We start from the raw sequence: 22,216 nt of genomic DNA, 5'->3' as shown, positions 1-22,216 counted from the left end.
TCAAAGAATGTAAAGAACACGGCAGAGTTGTGGAGGATAAGACAAGTTGCAGACCCAGTAGAGTTTGAAAAGCTTGTCCACAGCACACTTGAGACCATCCTCTCGAGGGATGGTGACTTTGTCATTCTTAGCAACAATGACATACTGCTTCAATGACCCCAGGTCACCGATGCACATCAGCCGGGGCTGATGATTCGTTGATGAAGCAGAGGAATCACTGCACAGTGATGCTATTCTTGTTCCAGGCTTAGAGAAAAAAGATCACAAATTAAACAAATTTGTTAGTGAAATGATCAGGGTCTCTGACAAATTTTATATTTAACAGAACTTTTAGCAATTTAAAAACATACCAGCACAAAATCCAGAAGGTACGTTATTGTTGTCTTGGCGCTACAACGACTGACACCAACAGGGGGTAGTACATGTGTTAACAACACAAGCATTGTGTAACAAGCCTCATCTGAAAGTGGAAAAAAAGCAAAACTTTTTGCTGTGTGCCACTGTAAATACACATCATCCACCATTTTCTACAATTACCAATATACCCTCCTGCCCATGGCTGGCATTATACATAAAAAACTTGGCATTTCAATAGAATTCTCTTTTAAGAAATTTTTCAATAAAAGTGCTTTTGTAAACTTTTTTCCTTTTTAAATATTACGACCTGAATTATTTACAAAGTTCCCTAATTCCTGGTTTCACATAAATACCTTCGGTCATGTCTTCAATCCCTTTCAAAAGAGTGCACAGTCTTGGTTCCATAGCAGCCACGGGTTTGAGTATTGGTATGATGTTGGCCTCCCATTTACAAAGGAATAGGTCTGCCTTTTCACCTGTGAGCCTTCCAAATTCTGAGTCCAGCTAAAACAAGGAAAAACAAAATACAGTTTTGGAAAACTAAAAGTAGAACATTGTTGTTTCAGTAATAAACTTAGAAAACCAAACTTGGAAAAGAAGCAAACCTACCAGACTCGGCATGTCCAGAAACCGTGGTTATTCACTCAATATTTCTGCGAGCGTGGGTGACTCCCTCGTAATTCAGGCTATGCGCTGGGTGAATGCTTTCTCCATTCCTGACTTAATTGTTGAAAGGTTTTCGGAAGAGGCCCGCAACCTTTTGATCAAAGTGACCCACTCATTTGTGGTGTTGTCATTTTCAGTCTCAGTAGCATTGAATGTGTGTGTTTCCCCATGGTCGTTGGTCACTTTTCGTTTCCTGTAGCGCCTTTCTTCTTGTTGCAGATTACGTCGAAGGTTGTACAGTTTAATTTCTAGGAACCCACTGTGAGATGCTGGATCATAGAAATGCTCCTAGTGAACAATTTGTTTTTCAATTACCGGTAGCTGAAAAGTTTTCAGAAATTCAAAACAAAATACACAAGGAAATACAACTAAATCTTTTATTTTTTGGCCCCAAAAGACAAATGCTATGTTGTTTCACTTGTTTACTTACAAATCCCTCCCCTTGTCCAGCCACATGGACACTCAGAGATGGGAAGGTGGCAATAATGCTCTTTGCTAAGGCCAGCTTGTCTCCATTAAGAGGATAACTGGGGGGAAAAGACCACTTATTCTCAGTCATTTACTCAATTTACTCATACGACAGATGATCAAATTTTTCTACATCAGTTCACAAAGAAATTTCTAAAGTGAAAAAACAACTCTGAAGTGTTGTTAGGGTTTTTATGACTTTTTGTATTGTTTATCACTCATCTAAGTGCTTTTCCCTCCTTACATGTTACAGGAAGGGAGATGGTCACAAGAATGAGTTATGCTTTTATTCTTTTATTATTTTACTAGCAGCATCTGGGGGCTATACACCAGGTCCCCACTTCCCACTTCCTCTGTTTGTTTATAATAAAGACACATGAACCCTGCCCTTTCTGACCACACACACACACACACACATACACACACACACACACACACACACCCACCCTGAATGATGTTTGAACTGTGTGTGACCAAGCATGTATAAATAAAGAGAGAGGGGGCTAATACTTTGTAGTTTGTGTTGCACAGCTACCCTTGCCGCAAGTATAACTGACTCTGTGTCGTTCCTTACCTCTGAGTTGACTAAATAATACCTATCATTAATTTGGTCCTTCGAGCCGGATATTATAAGAACTAAACTGATTTTATCTTTCTTTGCAGTGACTGGCGGATCTCCGGGAACAGCCTGCCGTCGAGTTAAGCGCTGCCGCACAGCCGCATCTAGGCCTGGTGGCTGAAAGTCCCGGTGTGTGACATTCGCATTTGGCCGGTGGATTATTGTCTTGCTCGATGGGTGACTCTGGAGGTCCGACAGAGTCACCTAGAAGTCAACTCTGAGGTGAGACAGTTTTAAAAAACAGTACATGAGATAAGAGTAAGCGCTATATAAATAAAAGAAGAAAAGTACTTAAAAGTCGTTTGGTAGTGTGTCGCTGTAAGGACACTGCATTGGAAAGGTTTTATTTCGCTGCAAAGAAATAGTGATAAATTTAGGTAGTTATCTCGCCGTAAAGAGATTAAAAACGACTAGGCGCCGTAAAGTGAACTGGATAATTTGGTTGGTAACATTCCGCCGGAAGGGAATGAAATTAAGTGTTAAATAATAAAGGGAGCTCATAAACTAAGCTAGGTCGACCATACTTATTGCTGAAGGGACATAAATATGTTAAAATACTAACTGTGTGAGTGCTGTTTTGTGTGTGTTTGGAAGACTAAGCATTTTGGAAGAATCTTAGTAGGATTCTGCTGGTCTTGTGTTTTATTTTGCCCAGTATAGAAAGACGTATTGGTGATTCTTGGAGATAAAGGTCGGGTTTAATCCCAGAAAGTTAACACCGCTGCGAATTAGTCGCAGGAGAAGGGCGTGTTAATGTCCTTTCCTTGAATCTCATGCCAGTGAATTTCTATTTGGGACATTTATAGTATTGTGAACTAAAATTAAACATCATGGGTAAGAAACAAAGTAAACTAATTAACTTAGAAGGGGATGTAAAATTTATGGAGACTTATGTAAAAGGAGCAGGTATGATCTGTCATAGATGGAATAAAAAACATGGTTTCTTGGGTAAACTAAATATTAATGATATCTTAAAATTGCAAAGGGATTTAAAATGAGAAATAATGAATACCAAGAAACCTACTAAAAAGGAACAGAGAAAGGTCGAGTATAAATTCTCAGACAAATGGCTGGAACAAAGTAAATTAAGAAACATGCAGAGGCAAAATAAGAAGGAGAAACGAAAGGAGAAGCTGACAGCTGCGGTCTTGGTGCGCCCACATGAGGAAACAGTGGTCGCATCCAGACAGCGAGGAGTGCAGCCCCCTGCCGTGCAGGAAGCAGGCCAGGCGGCTGCAGCACAACAAATTGGAGGAGAGATGGAAGGAGCTGTAGCAGTTCCTACAACTCCTATAAGTAAGCAAGAAAAATTAAGCAATCCTTTTAAAACAGAAGAACAGAGCTCTTCTAGTGAGCCCTGGTCTCCTAATTTCTGTGGGGGACACAGGAGTGCAAACTAGGAGTAAATATAAGAAAACTACTCCAAGCATATACGCAGGCGAAGCCTTAATGGCTCACGAACAGAAATTTCATCCATCTGGAATAAATTTAGAGGGAGACACATTTCCTCTGGTTGAGGTTGCAAATCCAAACATAGATGACGCTAATCACCGACAGCCGCCAACTATTCTAGTATATAGACCATGGACACAGGAAGACAGAACTGCTGCTTTAAAAGGTATCCCACCGATACAGGAAGGAGTAGAGGAGTTTCTAGCAGCTATTACAGAACTCAAAGGAAGCTTTCATCTTAATGGCAGAGAGATGCTCCAGTGTTTTACCCAGCTGTTTGGTCATCGCTGGTGCAGAGTAGCAGGAGGTTTCACTGGATGCAATGACAATGGTGACACATTACCACATAATTCACCAGATTTAAGGGATGCCTTACGTTTACTCTTTGAAAGAATTCGAAGAGTTTATATACAGACAGCAGATTATGGTAAAATCTCACAATGCAAACAGAAGGAGGAAGAAGACCCACAAAATTTCTTGGATAGGATGAGACGTGTTTTTAGAGCAAACTCTGCTATACCATATGATGAAGCAGAGGCAGGAGCCTATCAGCAACAGTTGAAGAGAACCTTTTTGCAAGGCCTTAAAATTGAACTCAGACGGTATATAGACAAACACTGGGTTCATCAAAATACAGGAACTGTTACACAAGCTTTAGAATACGCGGAGCATGCTCATAAAACACAACGAGATAGGAAGACAGATACGTTTGGAATGCAAGACAGTTTAATGGCTTTGCATCGCTCAGGGGCAAGTGGGCAAAGAGGACGGAGGGGATTCAGAAGTCACAGAGGAGGAGGAGGAGGGCCACGACACAGTTACACACAGAACAATGCGTGTCTGAGGTGTGGGAAAATAGGGCATTATGCTAGAGAATGTAGGACAATTTTACAAAACCCTGGCGCAAGAGATGACAACTGCTGGATCTGCAATGAGCCGGGACATTTTGCAAGAGAATGTAATGAAAAGCGGGTGTATAACCCCAACTCTACCCAAAATTGACAATTACAGCCACAGCCCCCACCTCCTCCCCCACTAGAAGAGAGAAACAGTAGTGAAATGGAGGAGGTTGATATACAAGCCGCATTAGAACTTATAGCACTAAGTAGGACGCAAGATTTGCCATATAAAAACATCATAATAAATGGCAAAGTATATAGCTGTTTGTGTGATACAGGGGCATGTAGAACTGTGCTAACTAAACCTCCACCCAGAATAAAATATTCTAACACCGCAGTGCATGTTAGATCAGCAGCTGGCACATCAGAGGTACATTACCTAAGTGCACCAGTAACAATAACAGAACCTGAGACAAAACTTACTTGTCAGGCTCCCGTTCTGATAAGTCAAAAATGCCCAGTAAACCTGTTGGGAAGAGATCTTATGCAAACGTTGCATATAAATATAGTATCAACAGAAACAGGTATGAAAGCTGTAGTAGAAGAAGATGCCCTAGTCCTAAATGAACTCTCACAGCCACATTATTACTGGTCCCTCGATCTAGGCCCCACACCAACAGCTCGAGAACTGCTGAGGAGAACCAGAGAAAAACAAACTTCCCAGGAGGCATAGTACATGCCAGATACTGAACTCCATGTAACCATGAGATATAAAAATACTGCAGGGCCAGATTATCAGTATGATACTGTTTTTCACAGAAAAAATAATCAGACTGTTACCATACAGCACCTGTATGTTGACCCAAAAACAGGGAAATCTTCCACCTCAATCATACTGTCAGGAAGACAGCTTCAACAGTTTAAAGGCAGTACACCTCATCTGTCATTAACTAAACCTGTGGGGGGTCAGTGGGAAGAATTAGAAAACTTTATACAGCGTGCTGAAAGAGGGAGATATGAGGCATTAACAAGCTCTGACTGGAAAGTAGATCCTAACACAGGAATCTGGAAACTCACTCTAGGGTGGACAGTCAAAGTTCACCCAAAGACACATTTGGATGAGGCAAAGTGACAAATATAGGACCTAGCTGAAAGTAAAGAGAGCAACAGGCACCCTGCCTTAGCTGCTGTCCCACCTGAACTGTGGTCCCAATCATCGACTGATGTAGGACTTATAAAGGGGTTTCCACCATATAAGGTTAAATTAATATCTGAAGAACAGCCAGTAGTTCGCCAGTACCCCTTGAAACCAGAAGCTGAAGAGGGTATTAAGCCAGTAATACAGGACATGCTGAAATCAGGAATATTAAGGGAAGCACCTGATGCTACATGCAACACACCTATCTTTCCAGTGCAGAAAGCCAGCACAGGAAAGTGGAGGATGGTTCAGGATCTTAGACCGATAAATAAAATAGTGTGACATGCAATTCCAGACGTCCCAAATCCACATACATTATTGCCTTCATTAACTCCAGATAAAAAATATTTCTCAGTGGTAGATCTTAGCAATGCTTTCTTTACAGTACCACTGCATGAATGAAGAGTCACAGCATTTATTTGGCTTTCAGTTTAAAGGGAAAAAATACACTTAAACCAGACTATCACAAGGCTTTAGTGAAAGTCCACATGTATATACACAAGCCTTAAGATACTCTATGAGCACCTGTGAGGCGCCTGAACATAGTCAAGTCCTGTTGTATGTAGATGATATTCTCATAGCTTCAGACACTCAACAACACTGTGAGGAAGCTACCATAACAGTTCTGAAACATCTCTACCAGACGGCACAAAGCCTCTAGGGATAAACTGCAGTTTTGCAAGGAGAAAGTGATTTATTTGGGACATATGTTATCACAACATGGTCGTTCCATCCTAAGTAGTAGAAAAACAGCCATACCAGAAGCCCCAAAACCACAAACTAAACAACAAATGATGTCCTTTCTGGGACTGTGTAACTTTTGCAGAGAATGGCTACCAGACTATGCAGCCATTGTACAACCCTTGCAATCTATGATCTATGGCAAAGACATGACATTAAAAGACAAAATCATATGGACTAAGGAAGGAGAAGTAGCATTCACAGAGCTAAAAAATCTGCTTCAAACAACAGTCACCTTAGCTCTGCCGGATTATAGCCAGCCTTTCACACTTTGTGTAGATGCATGTAAGGGTTATATGAAAGCTGTATTAACCCAACCATTTGGCTCCAAATACAGACCTTTAGCATTTTATTCTAAAAAATTGGACTCTGTGGCATGTGGATTTCCAAATTGTCTGCAGAGCTGCATCACAGCAGCAGAAGCTGTGAAGCAGACAGCTGAAATTGTGTTGTGCCACCCGCTCACACTGAAAGTTCCTCATTCAGTGCCACTTGTATTGCTACAAACTTCACTTCCTTTCTTGACTCATGCAAGGCATATTACGTTGACCTCATTGTTACTATCACAACCAAATATAACTCTGCAAAGATGTGGTCCAGTGAACCCTAGCACATTAATTCCAACAGCAGAAGATGGGAAACCACATTCTTGCAAAACAAAGGTTGAGGAAGACACAAAACCTAGGCAAGATATCTCTCAGACACCTCTGGAAAACTCACAAATAATCTTTGTAGATGGATCAGCATCAAAAGATGAATATGGAAAAAACAGAGTTGGTTATGCAGTAGCCACTGAAACTAAAATTATAGAATCACAGGCCCTGCCCCATACATGCTCAGCACAGACGGCAGAGCTGCATGCTGTTATCAGAGCGTGTGAATTATATGAAGGAAAAATCCTAACCATTTATACAGACAGCCAATATGTATTCAGTTCTGTTCACCATTTTGCTAAAATATGGGAAAATAGAGGGTTTAAAACATCATCTGGAACAGAATTGACACATTTTAATCTGTTAAAACGACTGCTGTTAGCTATCCAGCTACCTGCAAAGATAGCGCTTTGTAAATGTAAAGCGCATCAATCTGATGAAACCATGGAAACGAAGGGAAACACCTTTGCTGATATTTCTGCTAAAATAGCTTCGAGGCTTCCCCTCACTTTGAAAATGTCAGATCTCTTATTTATAGATGCAGATGTGCTGAAAGATTCACAACAATCTGCACCAGCTGCAGAAGTTAAATCTTGGCTGAATAGAGAGGCCATAAAAAGATGACATTTATCATTTGGAAAATAAGCCAATATTACCAAATAATTTATACAAGACGGCGGCCCATGCGACACACGGGGTTTCCCATGTGTCGAGAGGGGGAATGATACACTTAGTAAATCTACATTTCCATACCATAAATTTTTCTGACTATGCAAAAAACTTTTGTAGATCATGTATTATTTGCTGCAAACATAATCCACAGGGGAACATGAGATCCAAAAGAGGCCAGTTTCCAGCAGCAATTCATCCCTTTCACACGATACACATGGATTTTATAGAGTTATCATGGTCAGGGGGAAAGAAATATTGTTTAGTGGTTATAGATGCATTTTCAAAGTGGGTTGAGATGTACCCTGCAAAACACTGTGATGCGCTCACAGTGGTGAAGAGTTTAGTGACACATTTCTTCCCTACATATGGTATACCACAAATCATAAGATCAGATAATGGGACTCATTTTGTAAATAATGTAATAGAACTGTGCTCTAAAGCATTAGGGTTTCAGTTAAAAAACCATTGTTCTTACCACCCACAATCTGCTGGGCTGGTTGAACGAACAAATGGGACAATAAAAAAATAGATTAAGGAAAACAATGGAAGAAACAGGGAGGCCATGGCCTGAATGTCTATCTCTGGTTAAATTATGGATGAGAATAACTCCAAATCAAACTGGTCTCACTCCATTTGAAATAGTACATGGCAGACCTTTTCCATTGCCATCATAAATGGATGACATAGGGAAAGCACAGCAGGAAACATCATTAGCTGAATGGATGAATAAGATGTTACAAACAAAAGAAGTACAGTTGTCCAGTAGTCTGCCAGTAAATTCTGCTCCGATTTCACAGAACAACCTGAGGCCTGGGGACCTGGTCCTGATTAAGACACTTCACAGAAAGGACTGGAGCACGCCCTGCTGGAGAGGGCCATACCGTGTTCTCCTGACCACACCGACAGCTCTGAAAATCGCAGAGAGACTATTCTGGATCCACAAGAGCCACTGTAAGCTAATATCACCGTTACAGGAGCCTAACCAACCGACGGGTAACAGGGGAATGACCGGGTACAAAGGGGTTGGACCCATATGGCCCAACATCTCAAACCGGCGAAGAAAACAACTGACCTGTGCCCATTTTAGCATGGCTTTTTGTAACGTGTGGACAGGACTGATAAGCCTGAGCTTAATCCTGGTAGCAGGGCTCTTTCTCTGTTTAAGGCAGGACCCACAGGATGTAACATCACACGAGAAGAGATGGACAAGATGGACACTGGATCCAAAAAGCAGATGATTATGATGACATGTTGTAAATGAATATATCTTCAATACTTGAGTGTATTCATACTTGTACTTCATAAAATGACCTTATAGCAGAAAATCGAAAGAAGTTGCTGTTTAAGTGAAATGAGAAAAAGTGCAATGATGACATGAACAAGGCTTGTTTTAATTATTTTATTTTTTATTATTACATTTTGTTTCTTTGTTTTATTATATTGTTTCACTCTGCCATGATTGGTGGTTGCCTAGGGGCAGAGGGACCGTGTAAGTGTTTCCCACAAAATAATCTGTTTTCCGTCCTGTGGGTTTGTGCTTACACACAGTGTTTCATTTTACATGTATTTACTCATGACTTATTCGTGATAAAACAGGGGAGAACTGTTAGAGTTTTTATGACTTTTTGTATTGTTTATCACTCATCTAAGTGCTTTTCCCTCCTTACATGTTACAGGAAGGGAGATGGTCACAAGAATGAGTTATGCTTTTATTCTTTTATTATTTTACTAGCAGCATCTGGGGGCTATTCACCAGGTCCCCACTTCCTCTGTTTGTTTATAATAAAGACACATGAACCCTGCCCTTTCTGACCACACACACACACACACACACACACACACACACACACACACACACACACACACACACACACCCACCCTGAATGATGTTTGAACTGTGTGTGACCAAGCATGTATAAATAAAGAGAGAGGGGGCTAATACTTTGTAGTTTGTGTTGCACAGCTACCCTTGCCGCAAGTATAACTGACCCTGTGTCGTTCCTTACCTCTGAGTTGACTAAATAATACCTATCAAGTGTCAACAAAGAACAATACTTACAACCCACACATCTCAACTAGATCTCCAATACACGTCTTCACAAGAAGCTTTCTTGACTGCATTGACCAGAAGCCTGTGGTTTCGTACTCCTGAAGAATCTGAGGAGCTTTCTTCATAAGTAGTGACTGTAAGGGCTGACTGTCTTCTCCCCTATTAGTATAGGGCTGTGGAGGATAAATAATAGTTATTGCTGCAGTATGTTTAATATCATCACAATAATCTTGAATCTAAGAACTATAAAGAAAAGTGAATGAGTTGGTGATTAAATGAGAAAAAGTTTTAACCAGTAAAATTACAAATAAATGTACTCTATAAACATGCTGAAAATTGAAATCCTTATTTTAAATGAACATGAGAACAGTATGAAAATAAATACATCTGGTTTTGATTAGTCTCCTCAATAGAAACTTCCACTAGGGGCCCTCCAGTTGACAGGAAGACATTGAATCTGTCAAAGTCCTTAATTTCCACATTGGTGTCAACATCAGTGTACACCAAGAAGTCAGAGTTATACTTTAATATCCTGTCCAAAGAACAGCCAGATTGCTGGGCAAGATTTGGTTAATGAGATTATTGATACTTGAAACATGAAGAATTTTTTTTAGAAGTCTCTTTTCCATTTTGAAAAGTTGCAACAAGGACTTTGACAGATTCCAGATTGTCAAATGAGAACTGAAAAAGGGAATAAACAAAATAATACAATTAGAACATTTTCGTCTAGATTACAGACATGAAAAAATGCTGCACCACAGACTGTCCAGGAGTTGGCGGATGCTTTAATCCAGGTCTGGCAGGAGATTCCTCAGGAGACCATCCGCCGTCTCATCAGGAGCATGCCCAGGCATTGTAGGGAGGTCATACAGGCATGTGGAGGCCACACACAATACTGAGCCCCAATCCAATTTGACTTGTTTTAAGGACATTACATCAAAGTTGAATCAGCCTGTAGTGTGTTTTTCCACTTTAATTTTGTGTGTGACTCCAAATCCCTGCCTCCATTGGTTAATACATTTGATTTCCATTGATAATTTTTGTGTGATTTTGTTGTCAGCACATTCAACTTTGTACAGAACAAAGTATTCAATGAGAATATTTCATTCATTCAGATCTAGGATGTGTTATTTGAGTGTTCCCTTTAGTTTTTTGAGCAGTGTATATTTCCCCATGTCAGTTCCCAGGCGCCATAGACATCTATAAAAACATTTTAAGTTTCATATAAAACTTCAACCATCTCCTTTTTACATTAAATAATTTTAACACCTTACCTCTTCAATTAACTTTGGCCAAAAAAGGACAACTATAGCAAACCGTACCGATAAAATGGTATTTTAGAAGCCCTGCAACGAGAATGAGCTAGCTAAATTTGACATGAAACCCAGCATAACGTTTCAGAGTGCTACCCCGTCGTAGCACCAAAAAATACCATAACACATTTTCAACTATTGATTTGGCAAATTCCAAGAAGACTAACTTGTTACCACTGCGTTAAAACAAATAAAATGTACTTACCGAAGTGGCTGTTACAGAAGATGCAGCCTCCATCTTTGTCTCCATTGTTAATTTAGCCCATTAGGAGGGAAAGTCTTCCTCCAATGAGAACACAAACCAACACAAATATGTGTTGAATATATAATACATACAGTGTGTTATACTTTTGTTGCCATTTTAACACGTTGTGTGTTAAAATTAACACATAATGTGCTTTAAATGTAATAACATATATTCTGTGTTATTTTTTTAAACACATTTCTTATAAGAGTGATGTGTTTCAGTGATATGTTAAGAAATCCAAGATTATTATATCCATGAAGGTGATTGTTAAGTAACTATTATCTAAAAACTTGACATTTAATAAATTATCAACCGAAGGGTACATCTCCTAGGTCCTGTGGCAATTCATTGCTGTATTAGCCTAATTATTCAGATGTATCACTAAGTAATAAATTATGTAAACTGAAAATTTGCTCAGTCAACCGTTTTATTTCTTGTTGGTTGACCTCAGTTCGCCTATAAATAATCAAGCACATTCTGTTTGCAAATGTAGGCCATGCATTCATTTTCATTGGGATTGCTAAATTAATGACACTAATAAAAAGATCACATGAATGCAAAAGTCAGTCTAAGCTAAACATTTCCATTCAAATGACATCCTGTCATTGGACAGGCTTGGTGAAGCCATGTTCACAGTGAAGAGTTGGCTGTGTCTGAATTTTTAAACAGGCATTGGACAAAAGGAAAGGACTGTAATTATTTTCAGAACAAGTCTATAAGTGATTTTCCTAAACTAGACCTTAAAAGCATTTTGGTAGATTTAACACGGTCATCTCCGAGTTTTCCCGATAATACACGAAGTGAGCGTCACTGCTCGGGGCTGTCATCTAGTCCCGGTCAGTGTTGCCTTCATGGTCGATACTCAAGGAATCACCCATTGACTCCTTTTGTACGCCAAATAAATAATTATTTAAATAACAGTCACTTACAGACATTAAGTTGTAAGTTAAGGCTTATTTTTGGTTCTGTTTTACGGGCCAATGCGTCTGGAAATTACAACAATATTGCAGTTAAAAGGAAAAGACGAGGAAAAATGTGACCTTAAAGGTCCGCAGTGACATTAATTTTCAACACGACTGACTTGCTATTTATTTTACAGTCTATCAAGTACATTTTTCGTGAGACCATGTCATGTCACGCTTATTTTTTGTCCATTAAGTGTGAAAAAATACTTCCGATATTATCAAACGCGTCATTCTATTTTCCAGTCTCTTCCTGCTGGAACATTAGGGCTCAGGTTGAACAGCACAACTACAGTAAGTAAGTTGTAGCTGCTGTTCTGGTAGCTTAACCTTTATCAGAACGTAGAGCATGTATCTTATGGCCTGACTTCTCATTAGAGGTTTTTTATCACTGAGCTGCATAGAAAACAGAAGAGTACCGGGCGGTGAGTTCGCCTTGAAGCCTTAAACATTAGCTGCTGTTTAGCTAATGCTAACTAGCGTTGCGAGCGGCTTTTCAGCTGTAGTTGTAGTACATATGCGAGCAAGCGGTGGAAAACGCCGCTGTGGCGCAAACAACTTGGTATAAACTCGCACAAGGGTTTTTAGTTTTGTGGGGGATTTAGCCTTATGGTTTATGTTTAGTATCAGCGCACTTGACACATTAGGATTTGATGAACCCTGCTGGAATGTTAGGATGCACACTGGCGCCATCTAGTGTTACTGTTTAAACAGCAGCCAAGCGACGTTTGGTTCGACCCGATTGAAGCATTCATGTTTACACTTTGCAGTAGTTTTATAATAAAAAAATACTTATTATTTATCAAAAAATAATAATGTGTTCAATATGTATGTGACTTTTATGGAGCACTGTTTTATCACTGTTTAAACAAACAGAACGTATCTGTTTGTTTTATCAACAAACATACGTTCATTTCTGATAATGTAAGCACAATATGCGATATGCGAATAATGTTTATAATTATTACTTTTATTTAATTTTTATTGTTTTAATAATTGATTAAATATATAACTAAATTAGCTGAAAAAATTATTTTTTATTAAACAATATATATGTGTGTATAGATATGCATATATACATTTTTTTATTCCTTATTTGGTATATAGCTATTCTATGTTAGCCTTGGAAGGTTTTATACACACCTGTATGTTTATTCAGAATAAAAGTACTTTTTCAACCTTACTCCTGAGTCCAGACACACAGTGAAAACAGCAGATTGTCAAATGTAGAATTGTGGATCCCCCTGATTTCAAACCTGCTATGAATTATAGTGGATCTGATAAAACTTGTACAGCTGTTCTTGTTAGATTTTCCCGACCAATGCATCCTTTACCTAAAGCCGTAGCTTGCAGAGAGGATACAAAGGTTTAAAAGTCTAAACCTATCAGTCAGGAGAAGGCTACAAATACATTTTTACATGCCATTATTTATATACCATGTTGTAGTTGATGCAATCGCCAACAATGGGATTGGTGAGATTATGGAAAATGAGATGACATTACAAAAGCAAGACATATCCTTAAAACTGATAAAAAAGGTTTGAATGTAATTGCTGAGGGAGGCTGCTAAGAAGGCGACAGCAATGCAAGGACTAATTTGTGTTCTTCAACCAAGTTATTAAAGATATTTTATTTTGTATATTTTTTCAACCTAACACATTTATTTGCGACAGGATTGTACAGTGCGCATGATAAAATTATATGTGGACATTTTAACAGAAGTTGTCCAACAGAAGCAGACAGTGAAACATGCCTAGCACCTGAACAGTGGGACGAGAGGGAAGAGAATCATCACCTACGTCTGCAGACCATCATTTTCCAGTTTTATTTTGAACTTTCTTCTCTGTTCATTCAGCATGAACTTTACACTGCGTGTCCTAAACCGCTTCCGGTTTCTATGCCGTTCATCTCCCATAAACTGCAAGAGGTTTTGTACTTCACAGGTAGGAGCACTTCACAAAGCTTCGAATGTAGCCAACACATAACCAAACAATGATTGGTGTTTGACACTAGAATGAACTGTTGAAATAGAAAAGGTGAGCTGCTGTAAAGTACGCTGCAGACACTTTGACCCAGTTTATGAGTGCAGTCTGAGGCCCGGCTAACAGACTCTGTGCAGAATGCATTAAACATTAAAGAAGTTAACACTTCGTGCAGTGATATGCATTCTGTTCTTGTTTTGCAGCCTATAATGGAATTGAGGCACACTCACGCCAAAAGGATTGAGGGACTGGACAAGAATGTTTGGTAAGTGAATAAGTATAGGAATCAGCTTTATTGCCAAGTTTGTACAGATAAACAAGGAATTTGACTCCAGTACACTTTGCTCTCAGTGAGGATTTATAAAGAATATCTTTTATACAGTATTGACACTGAAACAGTAATACCCAGGCGTTGCACTATTTACTGAGTTCACACTGTAAAAAGCAATCGATAGACCTTATTTCTGTATTAATTCACCAGTTTGGTTTTGAAGCACATAAAAAAAAAATCCAAACTTCTGAACACATCCACACCTGTGTCCTTTTTTTCTGGTTACTGAGCAGTTCAGCCATCACAGCCACTGACATTCACTCAGTCAGGAATACTGACAGCAGTTCAGCAGGTAGATGAAAGATGGTGGTGGCGAGGGGTTTCTACATTTCTTTTAAAGATATTTTCGGCACTAGTGGCCTTTATTTATTTATTTTGACAGTAAGGAGACAGGAAAGAAGGGTAGACATTCGGCAAATGTCGCCGGGTCCGGGACTCGAACCCGGGACACCCGCTTCAAGGACTGTAGCCTCTGTACATGGTCGCACGCTTAACCCCTACACCATCAGCGCCATGCCAGGTTTCTACATTTTTGATTTAACTTTAGTGGAAGAGATTAACCAGGTTTTCTCTTTTACATGGTACATTTTGTTCAGATTAAAACCTGCTAACTTTCTCAGCTAAAATTCAAAGAAAACACGCCGGATGTCTCTCAGCTTTGTCATAGCATGGGTGGTGTGAACATACCAGATTCATTCACATGTTAGTAACACCCCCATAAAAAAGAATCTGTTTTCTTTCTGTCAAAACTTTGTTGTTTTACACATTTGCAGCTGGTTTCATGTAAGGGTTGCATAATGTAGTGTATTATTTACATCTCTGGCAGATACGATAACATTTCTTTGCGGATGACACATAGATGTACATGCCCTTCCTGATTAATGTCAGGTTTTTACAAATTAACATCATGTTAGTAGGGGACATGGCTTTTTAAGCACACAAACAACAGACTACTGGCAGTTTTAACTTTATATTAGTTAAATATTTGTAATTGGAGAAAAAAACGTTTTGAAAATGGACTGGAAAATCTTAAGATTTTAACTTTCAATTGTTGGAGCCCTAGTATTACTACTGTGTTGGTCTCTTTCCACTTGCTTCCTGTAAAATCCACAATGAAATTTAAAACCTTCTTTCTTCAGGATTTTTACAGGCCAACACTGGTTGATGTCTGATTATTTACCTGAACTCCTCTGCCCTTCTCCACAGGGTGGCGTTTACATCCGTAGCAGCCGACCCATCCATTGTCAACCTTGGCCAAGGCTATCCAGACATTCCTCCACCTTCTTATGTCAAGGAGGCTTTGGCGAAGGCTGCGTCAGTGGACCGCTTGAACCAGTACACCAGAGGCTTTGTAAGTTTAAAGGAATGAGAAATTAATTTCTAAAACAAAATACAAGAGAAAACAGGCACTAAAAACATTTTACAAGCAGAATTTGGACCATAGTGGGCTTATTAAAGGAGCTACATCCAATAACATTTACTTTTCCTTCCCATAGAAAGTACTCCTGGATCAGTGCTTCTTTGTTCTCTTTGTGTCTCTGCTCTGTTCTCTCAAACCCCCAGTCGGTCGTGGCAGATGGCCGCTCACACTGGGCCTGGTTCTGCTGGAGGTTTCTTCCTGTTAAAAGGGAGTTTTTCCTCTCCACTGTCGCTACATGCATGCTCAGTATGAGGGATTGCTGCAAAGTCAACACCAGTGACTGTCCACTGTCTCTACATGCTCATCCAGGAGGAGTGAATGCTGCAAGTCTCTGACTGGATGCAATCTGCTGGGTTTCCTTAGATAGAAAAACTTTTTATCCAATTTGAATAAAAAGCTAATTCTGACTGCACTGTTCAATTGTTGGGATTAATAGGAATGTACCTGACTGTTGTGAAGTTCCTTGAGATGACATGCGTTGTGAATTGGCGCTATATAAATAAAACTGAATTGAATTGAATTAAATGATTGTGTTAAGCACTGATGTAACCACTAAACCCCATTATAATAAAACTGTTTGTGTTATCTGGTATTCAAATTAGATGTAGATGTAGATTCAATATTAACTGCTGGTGTTGTCCTTTTGGTATATTGCCCTCTACTGATTTGCTAGGGTCATCCATCCTTGGTGAAGGCCCTATCTCAGGTGTATGGGAAGGTCTACGGACGCCAGGTTGACCCTCTTAAAGAAATCCTGGTAACAGTCGGTGGTTATGGTTCCTTATTTAGCGCCATGCAGGGCCTGGTTGATGAAGGAGATGAGGTGATGACCTTCTGTTCCAGCGTTCAAAAGCTTCCATATATACATGCATGTGGGGCATATAGGAGATTTAATATGTGATATTGTTTCCACAGGTGATCATAGTTGAACCTTTCTTTGATTGCTACGTACCGATGGTCAGAATGGCAGGAGCCACGCCTGTGTTGATCCCATTACGGCCTGTAAGTTCCATCTGGAAGTTTCTGCTTTTAATGGCCAGTCCAGTTTTAACCGGTTAGAAATCAGACGTGACTCAAAACCTAACAGTCATGAATACATGAAGCCGCTGACACATACACCTTTTTATTTAATCGTTCCCAGTGAGAGTAGAAATTCCCAGTTGTGTCTATTTGTACCTGTAGTAAAGATGTGTTGACCATTCATCTTAGCATAATTTCTTTAGTTGGTCCAGAGAAATGGGTCCTGGTTCTCCCCTCTATCCAACCCCACAGGTTTTCTGTAGGATTTACATCTGGGGACTGAGCTGACCTAGGTAGATTCTGAGTCAGACAAACCATATCTGTGTTAATTCGATCATAATTCTTTGTTAATTATTCTTATTAACAAGACCCAATCATTAGTGATTTTCACCAGGTTTTTCTGTAAAATCTCTGGGCATTTGGAAGCTTTCGTGAAGCCTGACACTTCACAAGGTTTCCAGAGCTGTTTGAAGAGAAACAGGCTCACAGCATCACTGCAAGAGGGAATCAATTCTACTCCTTGTGACATTCCTGGACCTTTTTTCTGTAAAGGCAGTAGCACTACGATGCTTAATTGCTCTCGTTATCACCATATTTCAGCAGACAGCCTTTTTTAGTCTAGAAAGTTTGCAGTGTTGGCAAATCAGCACAAATGGATTACTGAACTGACAGAACTGATCTCCCAGACCTCTGTTTTTATTTCAACAGGTGCCACTGCCACCTGTATAATATGAGCTACGACAACATTTCATTTCCCTTTGGGATTATTAAAGTATTTTTGAATTAGAATTGAATTGAATTGAATTATAAATGTAAAGACCAAAGAATATTGTGCTTTCAAAAGTGGAATGTTGTTTTTGTCTTATATCTAAAATCTAAAAATGCTTCTAGTTTCTCCTGACCCCAAATACAAAAACAAGACAAGACAAAAACATAACCATATTAGCTTTTTTGGGCTGTTTACAAGATTTATGCAACTTTACTGACATCAAGAAGTGATCATATTTAAGGTTTCATGTTTCTTAACCTGCTGTGCTCACAATGCTGGTGGATGTTTGGAATCATAATGCTAAATTTCCTTTGCCAAATTGCAGCAGTCTGTAAAGAAGACATTCTCAAGTGCCGACTGGTATCTTGACCCAGATGAGCTTTCTGCGAAGTTCAGCTCCAAGACGAAGGCCATCATCATTAATACTCCCAACAATCCATTAGGGAAGGTAAGTATACTCTTGGGCCCCCGCCATTTTCACACTGGGCTACAGCACAGATATTTATTTTGTTGCCCCACCCCATTTCATTATCTCACAAAGTGAGCTCTGGAAGTCTTGCTTTGAACATGCTGCATTAGAATGGGCTGCTGACTGAGTGTCATAGAGACAGATAGAGGCTTCTCCTACCTTCTCCCTGCAGGTTTTCACCAGAGACGAGCTGCAGATGATCGCAGACCTCTGTGTTAAACATGACACGCTGTGCTTCAGTGATGAGGTTTATGAGTGGCTAGTCTATAAGGGACACCAGCATGTCAAAATTGGTGCGTTTCCAGCTCACTTTATTTGCTTACAGACGTTAGGAGAGACCAAAGTAATCAGGCGTATGCCTTATTATAATATTAATAATCTGGAACAGGTTTGTCTCTGCAGCTACTTTGCCTGGAATGTGGGACAGAACGATAACCATCGGCAGTGCAGGGAAAACCTTTAGCGTTACTGGTTGGAAGGTGAGGAAACGTGGATAAAACGTCCAATTTTTAATCACGAATAAGCACTTCTTCCATGTTGTGGAATGTATACCTGTTGTTTCAGCTTGGTTGGTCTATAGGACCTGAACACTTGATAAAACATCTTCAGACCGTCATGCAGAATACTCTGTACACCTGCGCAACACCTCTACAGGTACAACACACAAAAAATTATAGTGCCTTGTATTCCCACCCCTGAAACTTTTTCATGCTGCAATCAAAAACCTCAATGTATTTTAGAACGTTTTGTGATTGACCGTCACACAAAATTGCATAATCCGGAAGTGAATAGCTGAAGCTCAGTCAGATTGAATGGAGAGCATTTGCGAACATCTTGCCAAATATTAACAAGATTTAGGTATGAACTTTGACTGGGCCATTGTAGCTCTGGCTCTGTTAAGCTCCATCCATTTTCCCATCAGCTCTGACAAGCGTCCCTGTCCAGACTAAAGAAAAGAAACCCAGCAGCATGATGCTGCCACCACCATGTTTCACAGTTGGGATGATGTTTTCAGGATGATGTACAGTATCAGTTTTTCTCCACATAATGTAAATTTAGGCCAAAAACACAGCCAGAAATAATTAAATAAGTCACAGTTGGTTTCATCTGACCAGAGAACCTGTCACAAAATCCTAATAGAATAGATTGAAGTTTATGGTTGTAACAAGACAAAATGTGAAACAGTTCAAGGGGTTTGAAGACTTTTGCAAGACCTAAGAGAAACACAAAAGCTACTTGGTTTTCTACTGTTGCTATTCAGGAGGCAGTGGCTCAGGGTTTGCTGCTGAACTATAAGTTAATGGGTCAGCCCAACTGTTACTTCTCTTCACTGGCTGAAGAACTGGAAGGAAAGAGGGACCACCTGGCCACCATTCTGCAGGAGGCTGGGATGACTCCAGTTATCCCAGAGGGTGGCTACTTCATGCTCGTGGATGTAACACCTCTAAGTGAGTTACTGCACCTCACACCAAACACGCATTAACTAACTCCTTCCACAACATTAATCCTTCCACTAATATCACTCCCAAATGCCTGCAGAACTCTAATCTGTAGAATGCACACATATAAATCAAGATATGATTCATTTTTCAGGCCTGTTAACTACTGCAGGTGACATAACCAAATTCCAGCAGTGCTTCTGTGTTGGAAGACGCAACAAATAGGGAATTTTGGAAATCACAATTTCAGTTTTGACATCAGATCAAGAAAACCTTAACATGAAGTCAGATTTCCTCATCATATAGCATGGTCCCTTCAAATGGAAATGTCAAATACAGAGACGTAGGTCCTGAATATAAAAAGAAGGATCTGATTGGAAATGTTGGTTAATCTTTCCTAGACTACAACCCTATAGTTTTTCCTCATTCTGTCTTCACTGAGCAACATATCCAACCCTGAATTGTTCTTCCCATGGAAATATTTTAGAGCAGGACCTGTCACATATGGGCGGAGATGAAGCCTATGACTACAAGTTTGTTAAGTGGATGATTAAAGAAAAGGTAAGATGAGTTCTTTATTTACTTGTGCAGGAAGACGTTTTTCATAAATCAAAGTATTAACTGGTTTCTTACAGAAATTAGCTGCTATTCCCGTCACAGCGTTCGTTGGAGAAGAGTCCAAGGAGCAGTTTGAGAAATATATTCGCCTGTGCTTCATAAAGGTAAGTAGAAAAATGTTTTTTGTGTAAAATGTGCCACTTAATACATGTTAATGGTCAATCTTTTTTGTACAGAGCAGTGGAAACCTGAGATTCGCGTTCTCTTTGTTTTACAGGAAGATAGCACTCTGGAAGCAGCAGGGAAAATCTTAAAAAACTGGAGGAAAGTTTAACAGGACACGGAGTGTGAACAGCTGAACTCTGAAGGAACCCAGATGGACTGCTTTTTAACTGGAAATGGGAAAATTGTTGATAGACGGGTTTATTCTGAATGGAAAAAACCTTTAGTCCGATTTCGCTTCCGGATGATTTTGTCTTTTGCTTTTTTTAAGCGTGCCTCATGGGGAGCAAGAAAATAAATAAAAAAACACTTATTTTCTGAAAGGTTGCATGTCATTTATTTACCACACACACACCAACACACTACTGTAGTGAAAAGGAAGGAAATCTACAAAATAGCCTTCAGTAACTGTTGTGAAAGCCCTCCCTCAAACTTTTAAAAAATATTTCTGCTTTTTTGTCATGCCTTCATGTTTTAGATCGTCAAACAAATTTCATCATTAACTTTGAGTAATACTAAATACATTTTTTTATGTAAAAATATATTACTCGCCATTGTTTAGAAAGTTTATTTCAGTTTCACAAGTCACAGTTTGGGGGTGTGATAACTGCTAGTAGGAGTCGAGAAAGATATTCTATGCATTGATGAGAATAAAGTGGACCTTTTTGAAAGGTGTGCATCTACCTAAATTCTTTCAGATTATTCTTCCAGTGGATCACTTTTTACATTAAAAAACATACAGGTCCTTCTCAAAATATTAGCATATTGTGATAAAGTTAATTATTTTCCATAATGTAATGATGAAAATTTAACATTCATATATTTTAGATTCATTGCACAATAACTGAAATATTTCAGGTCTTTTATTGTCTTAATATGGATGATTTTGGCATACAGCTCATGAAAACCCAAAATTCCTATCTCACAAAATTAGCATATTTCATCCGACCAATAAAAGAAAAGTGTTTTTAATACAAAAAACGTCAACCTTCAAATAATCATGTAGTTATGCACTCAATACTTGGTCGGGAATCCTTTTGCAGAAATGACTGCTTCAATGCGGCGTGGCATGGAGGCAATCAGCCTGTGGCACTGCTGAGGTCTTATGGAGGCCCAGGATGCTTCGATAGCAGCCTTTAGCTCATCCAGAGTGTTGGGTCTTGAGTCTCTCAACGTTCTCTTCACAATATCCCACAGATTCTCTATGGGGTTCAGGTCAGGAGAGTTGGCAGGCCAATTGAGCACAGTGATACCATGGTCAGTAAACCATTTACCAGTGGTTTTGGCACTGTGAGCAGGTGCCAGGTCGTGCTGAAAAATGAAATCTTCATCTCCATAAAGCTTTTCAGCAGATGGAAGCATGAAGTGCTCCAAAATCTCCTGATATCTAGCTGCATTGACCCTGCCCTTGATAAAACACAGTGGACCAACACCAGCAGCTGACACGGTATCCCAGACCATCACTGACTGTGGGTACTTGACACTGGACTTCTGGCATTTTGGCATTTCCTTCTCCCCAGTCTTCCTCCAGACTCTGGCACCTTGATTTCCGAATGACATGCAAAATTTGCTTTCATCTGAAAAAAGTACTTTGGACCACTGAGCAACAGTCCAGTGCTGCTTCTCTGTAGCCCAGGTCAGGCGCTTCTGCCGCTGTTTCTGGTTCAAAAGTGGCTTAACCTGGGGAATGCGGCACCTGTAGCCCATTTCCTGCACACACCTGTGCACGGTGGCTCTGGATGTTTCTACTCCAGACTCAGTCCACTGCT

At 39.7% G+C, this 22,216-nt stretch overlaps 2 protein-coding genes across 4 annotated transcripts; one reads left to right on the top strand and one right to left on the bottom strand.

The window, feature by feature from the left end:
- LOC124874453 lies at window positions 1–1,582 on the bottom strand. Its single transcript, XM_047375806.1, has 4 exons — window positions 1,454–1,582; window positions 711–861; window positions 351–460; window positions 1–246 (listed from the first exon to the last, which is right to left on the bottom strand). The coding sequence occupies exons 1-4, from the start codon at window positions 1,580–1,582 to the stop codon at window positions 1–3; spliced, it is 636 nt and encodes a 211-aa protein (XP_047231762.1).
- Window positions 1,583–12,472: 10,890 nt separating this feature from the next.
- LOC124873223 (kynurenine--oxoglutarate transaminase 3-like) lies at window positions 12,473–20,770 on the top strand. Of its 3 annotated transcripts, none has more exons than XM_047373711.1 (14): window positions 12,473–12,531; window positions 14,093–14,180; window positions 14,423–14,484; window positions 15,757–15,901; window positions 16,644–16,793; window positions 16,886–16,972; window positions 18,085–18,207; window positions 18,401–18,521; window positions 18,631–18,707; window positions 18,793–18,882; window positions 19,490–19,676; window positions 20,155–20,228; window positions 20,303–20,389; window positions 20,503–20,770. In XM_047373711.1, exons 2-14 carry the CDS (start codon window positions 14,094–14,096, stop codon window positions 20,557–20,559), a joined length of 1,347 nt encoding a protein of 448 aa, XP_047229667.1. In that variant the 5' UTR covers window positions 12,473–12,531; window position 14,093; the 3' UTR covers window positions 20,560–20,770. The 3 variants fall into 3 exon arrangements, with proteins under 3 accessions (XP_047229667.1, XP_047229669.1, XP_047229668.1); XM_047373713.1 differs by having other exon boundaries at window positions 12,480–12,535; XM_047373712.1 differs by having other exon boundaries at window positions 12,523–12,662.
- Window positions 20,771–22,216: the final 1,446 nt, after the last annotated feature.

This window comes from Girardinichthys multiradiatus, chromosome 9 (genome assembly GCF_021462225.1).
Source record: "Girardinichthys multiradiatus isolate DD_20200921_A chromosome 9, DD_fGirMul_XY1, whole genome shotgun sequence".
NCBI classification, from domain to species: Eukaryota; Metazoa; Chordata; class Actinopteri; order Cyprinodontiformes; family Goodeidae; genus Girardinichthys; species Girardinichthys multiradiatus.
Note: the sequence above shows the minus strand (reverse complement) of the source record. Positions and strands in the feature narration are given on the sequence as shown.

Coding starts and splice junctions, on each gene's coding strand:
- LOC124873223 (XM_047373711.1), top strand. CDS start 14,094: ATGAACTTTACACTGCGTGTCCTAAACCGCTTCCGGTTTCTATGCCGT. Junction 18,522..18,630: donor ACACCAGCATGTCAAAATTG/GTGCGTTTCCAG, acceptor TTGTCTCTGCAG/CTACTTTGCCTGGAATGTGG. Junction 18,883..19,489: donor CCTGCGCAACACCTCTACAG/GTACAACACACA, acceptor GTTGCTATTCAG/GAGGCAGTGGCTCAGGGTTT.
- LOC124874453 (XM_047375806.1), bottom strand. CDS start 1,582: ATGACTGAGAATAAGTGGTCTTTTCCCCCCAGTTATCCTCTTAATGGA. Junction 862..1,453: donor CTGGACAAGGGGAGGGATTT/GTAAGTAAACAA, acceptor TCCTTGTTTTAG/CTGGACTCAGAATTTGGAAG. Junction 247..350: donor ACCTTCTGGATTTTGTGCTG/GTATGTTTTTAA, acceptor TTTTTCTCTAAG/CCTGGAACAAGAATAGCATC.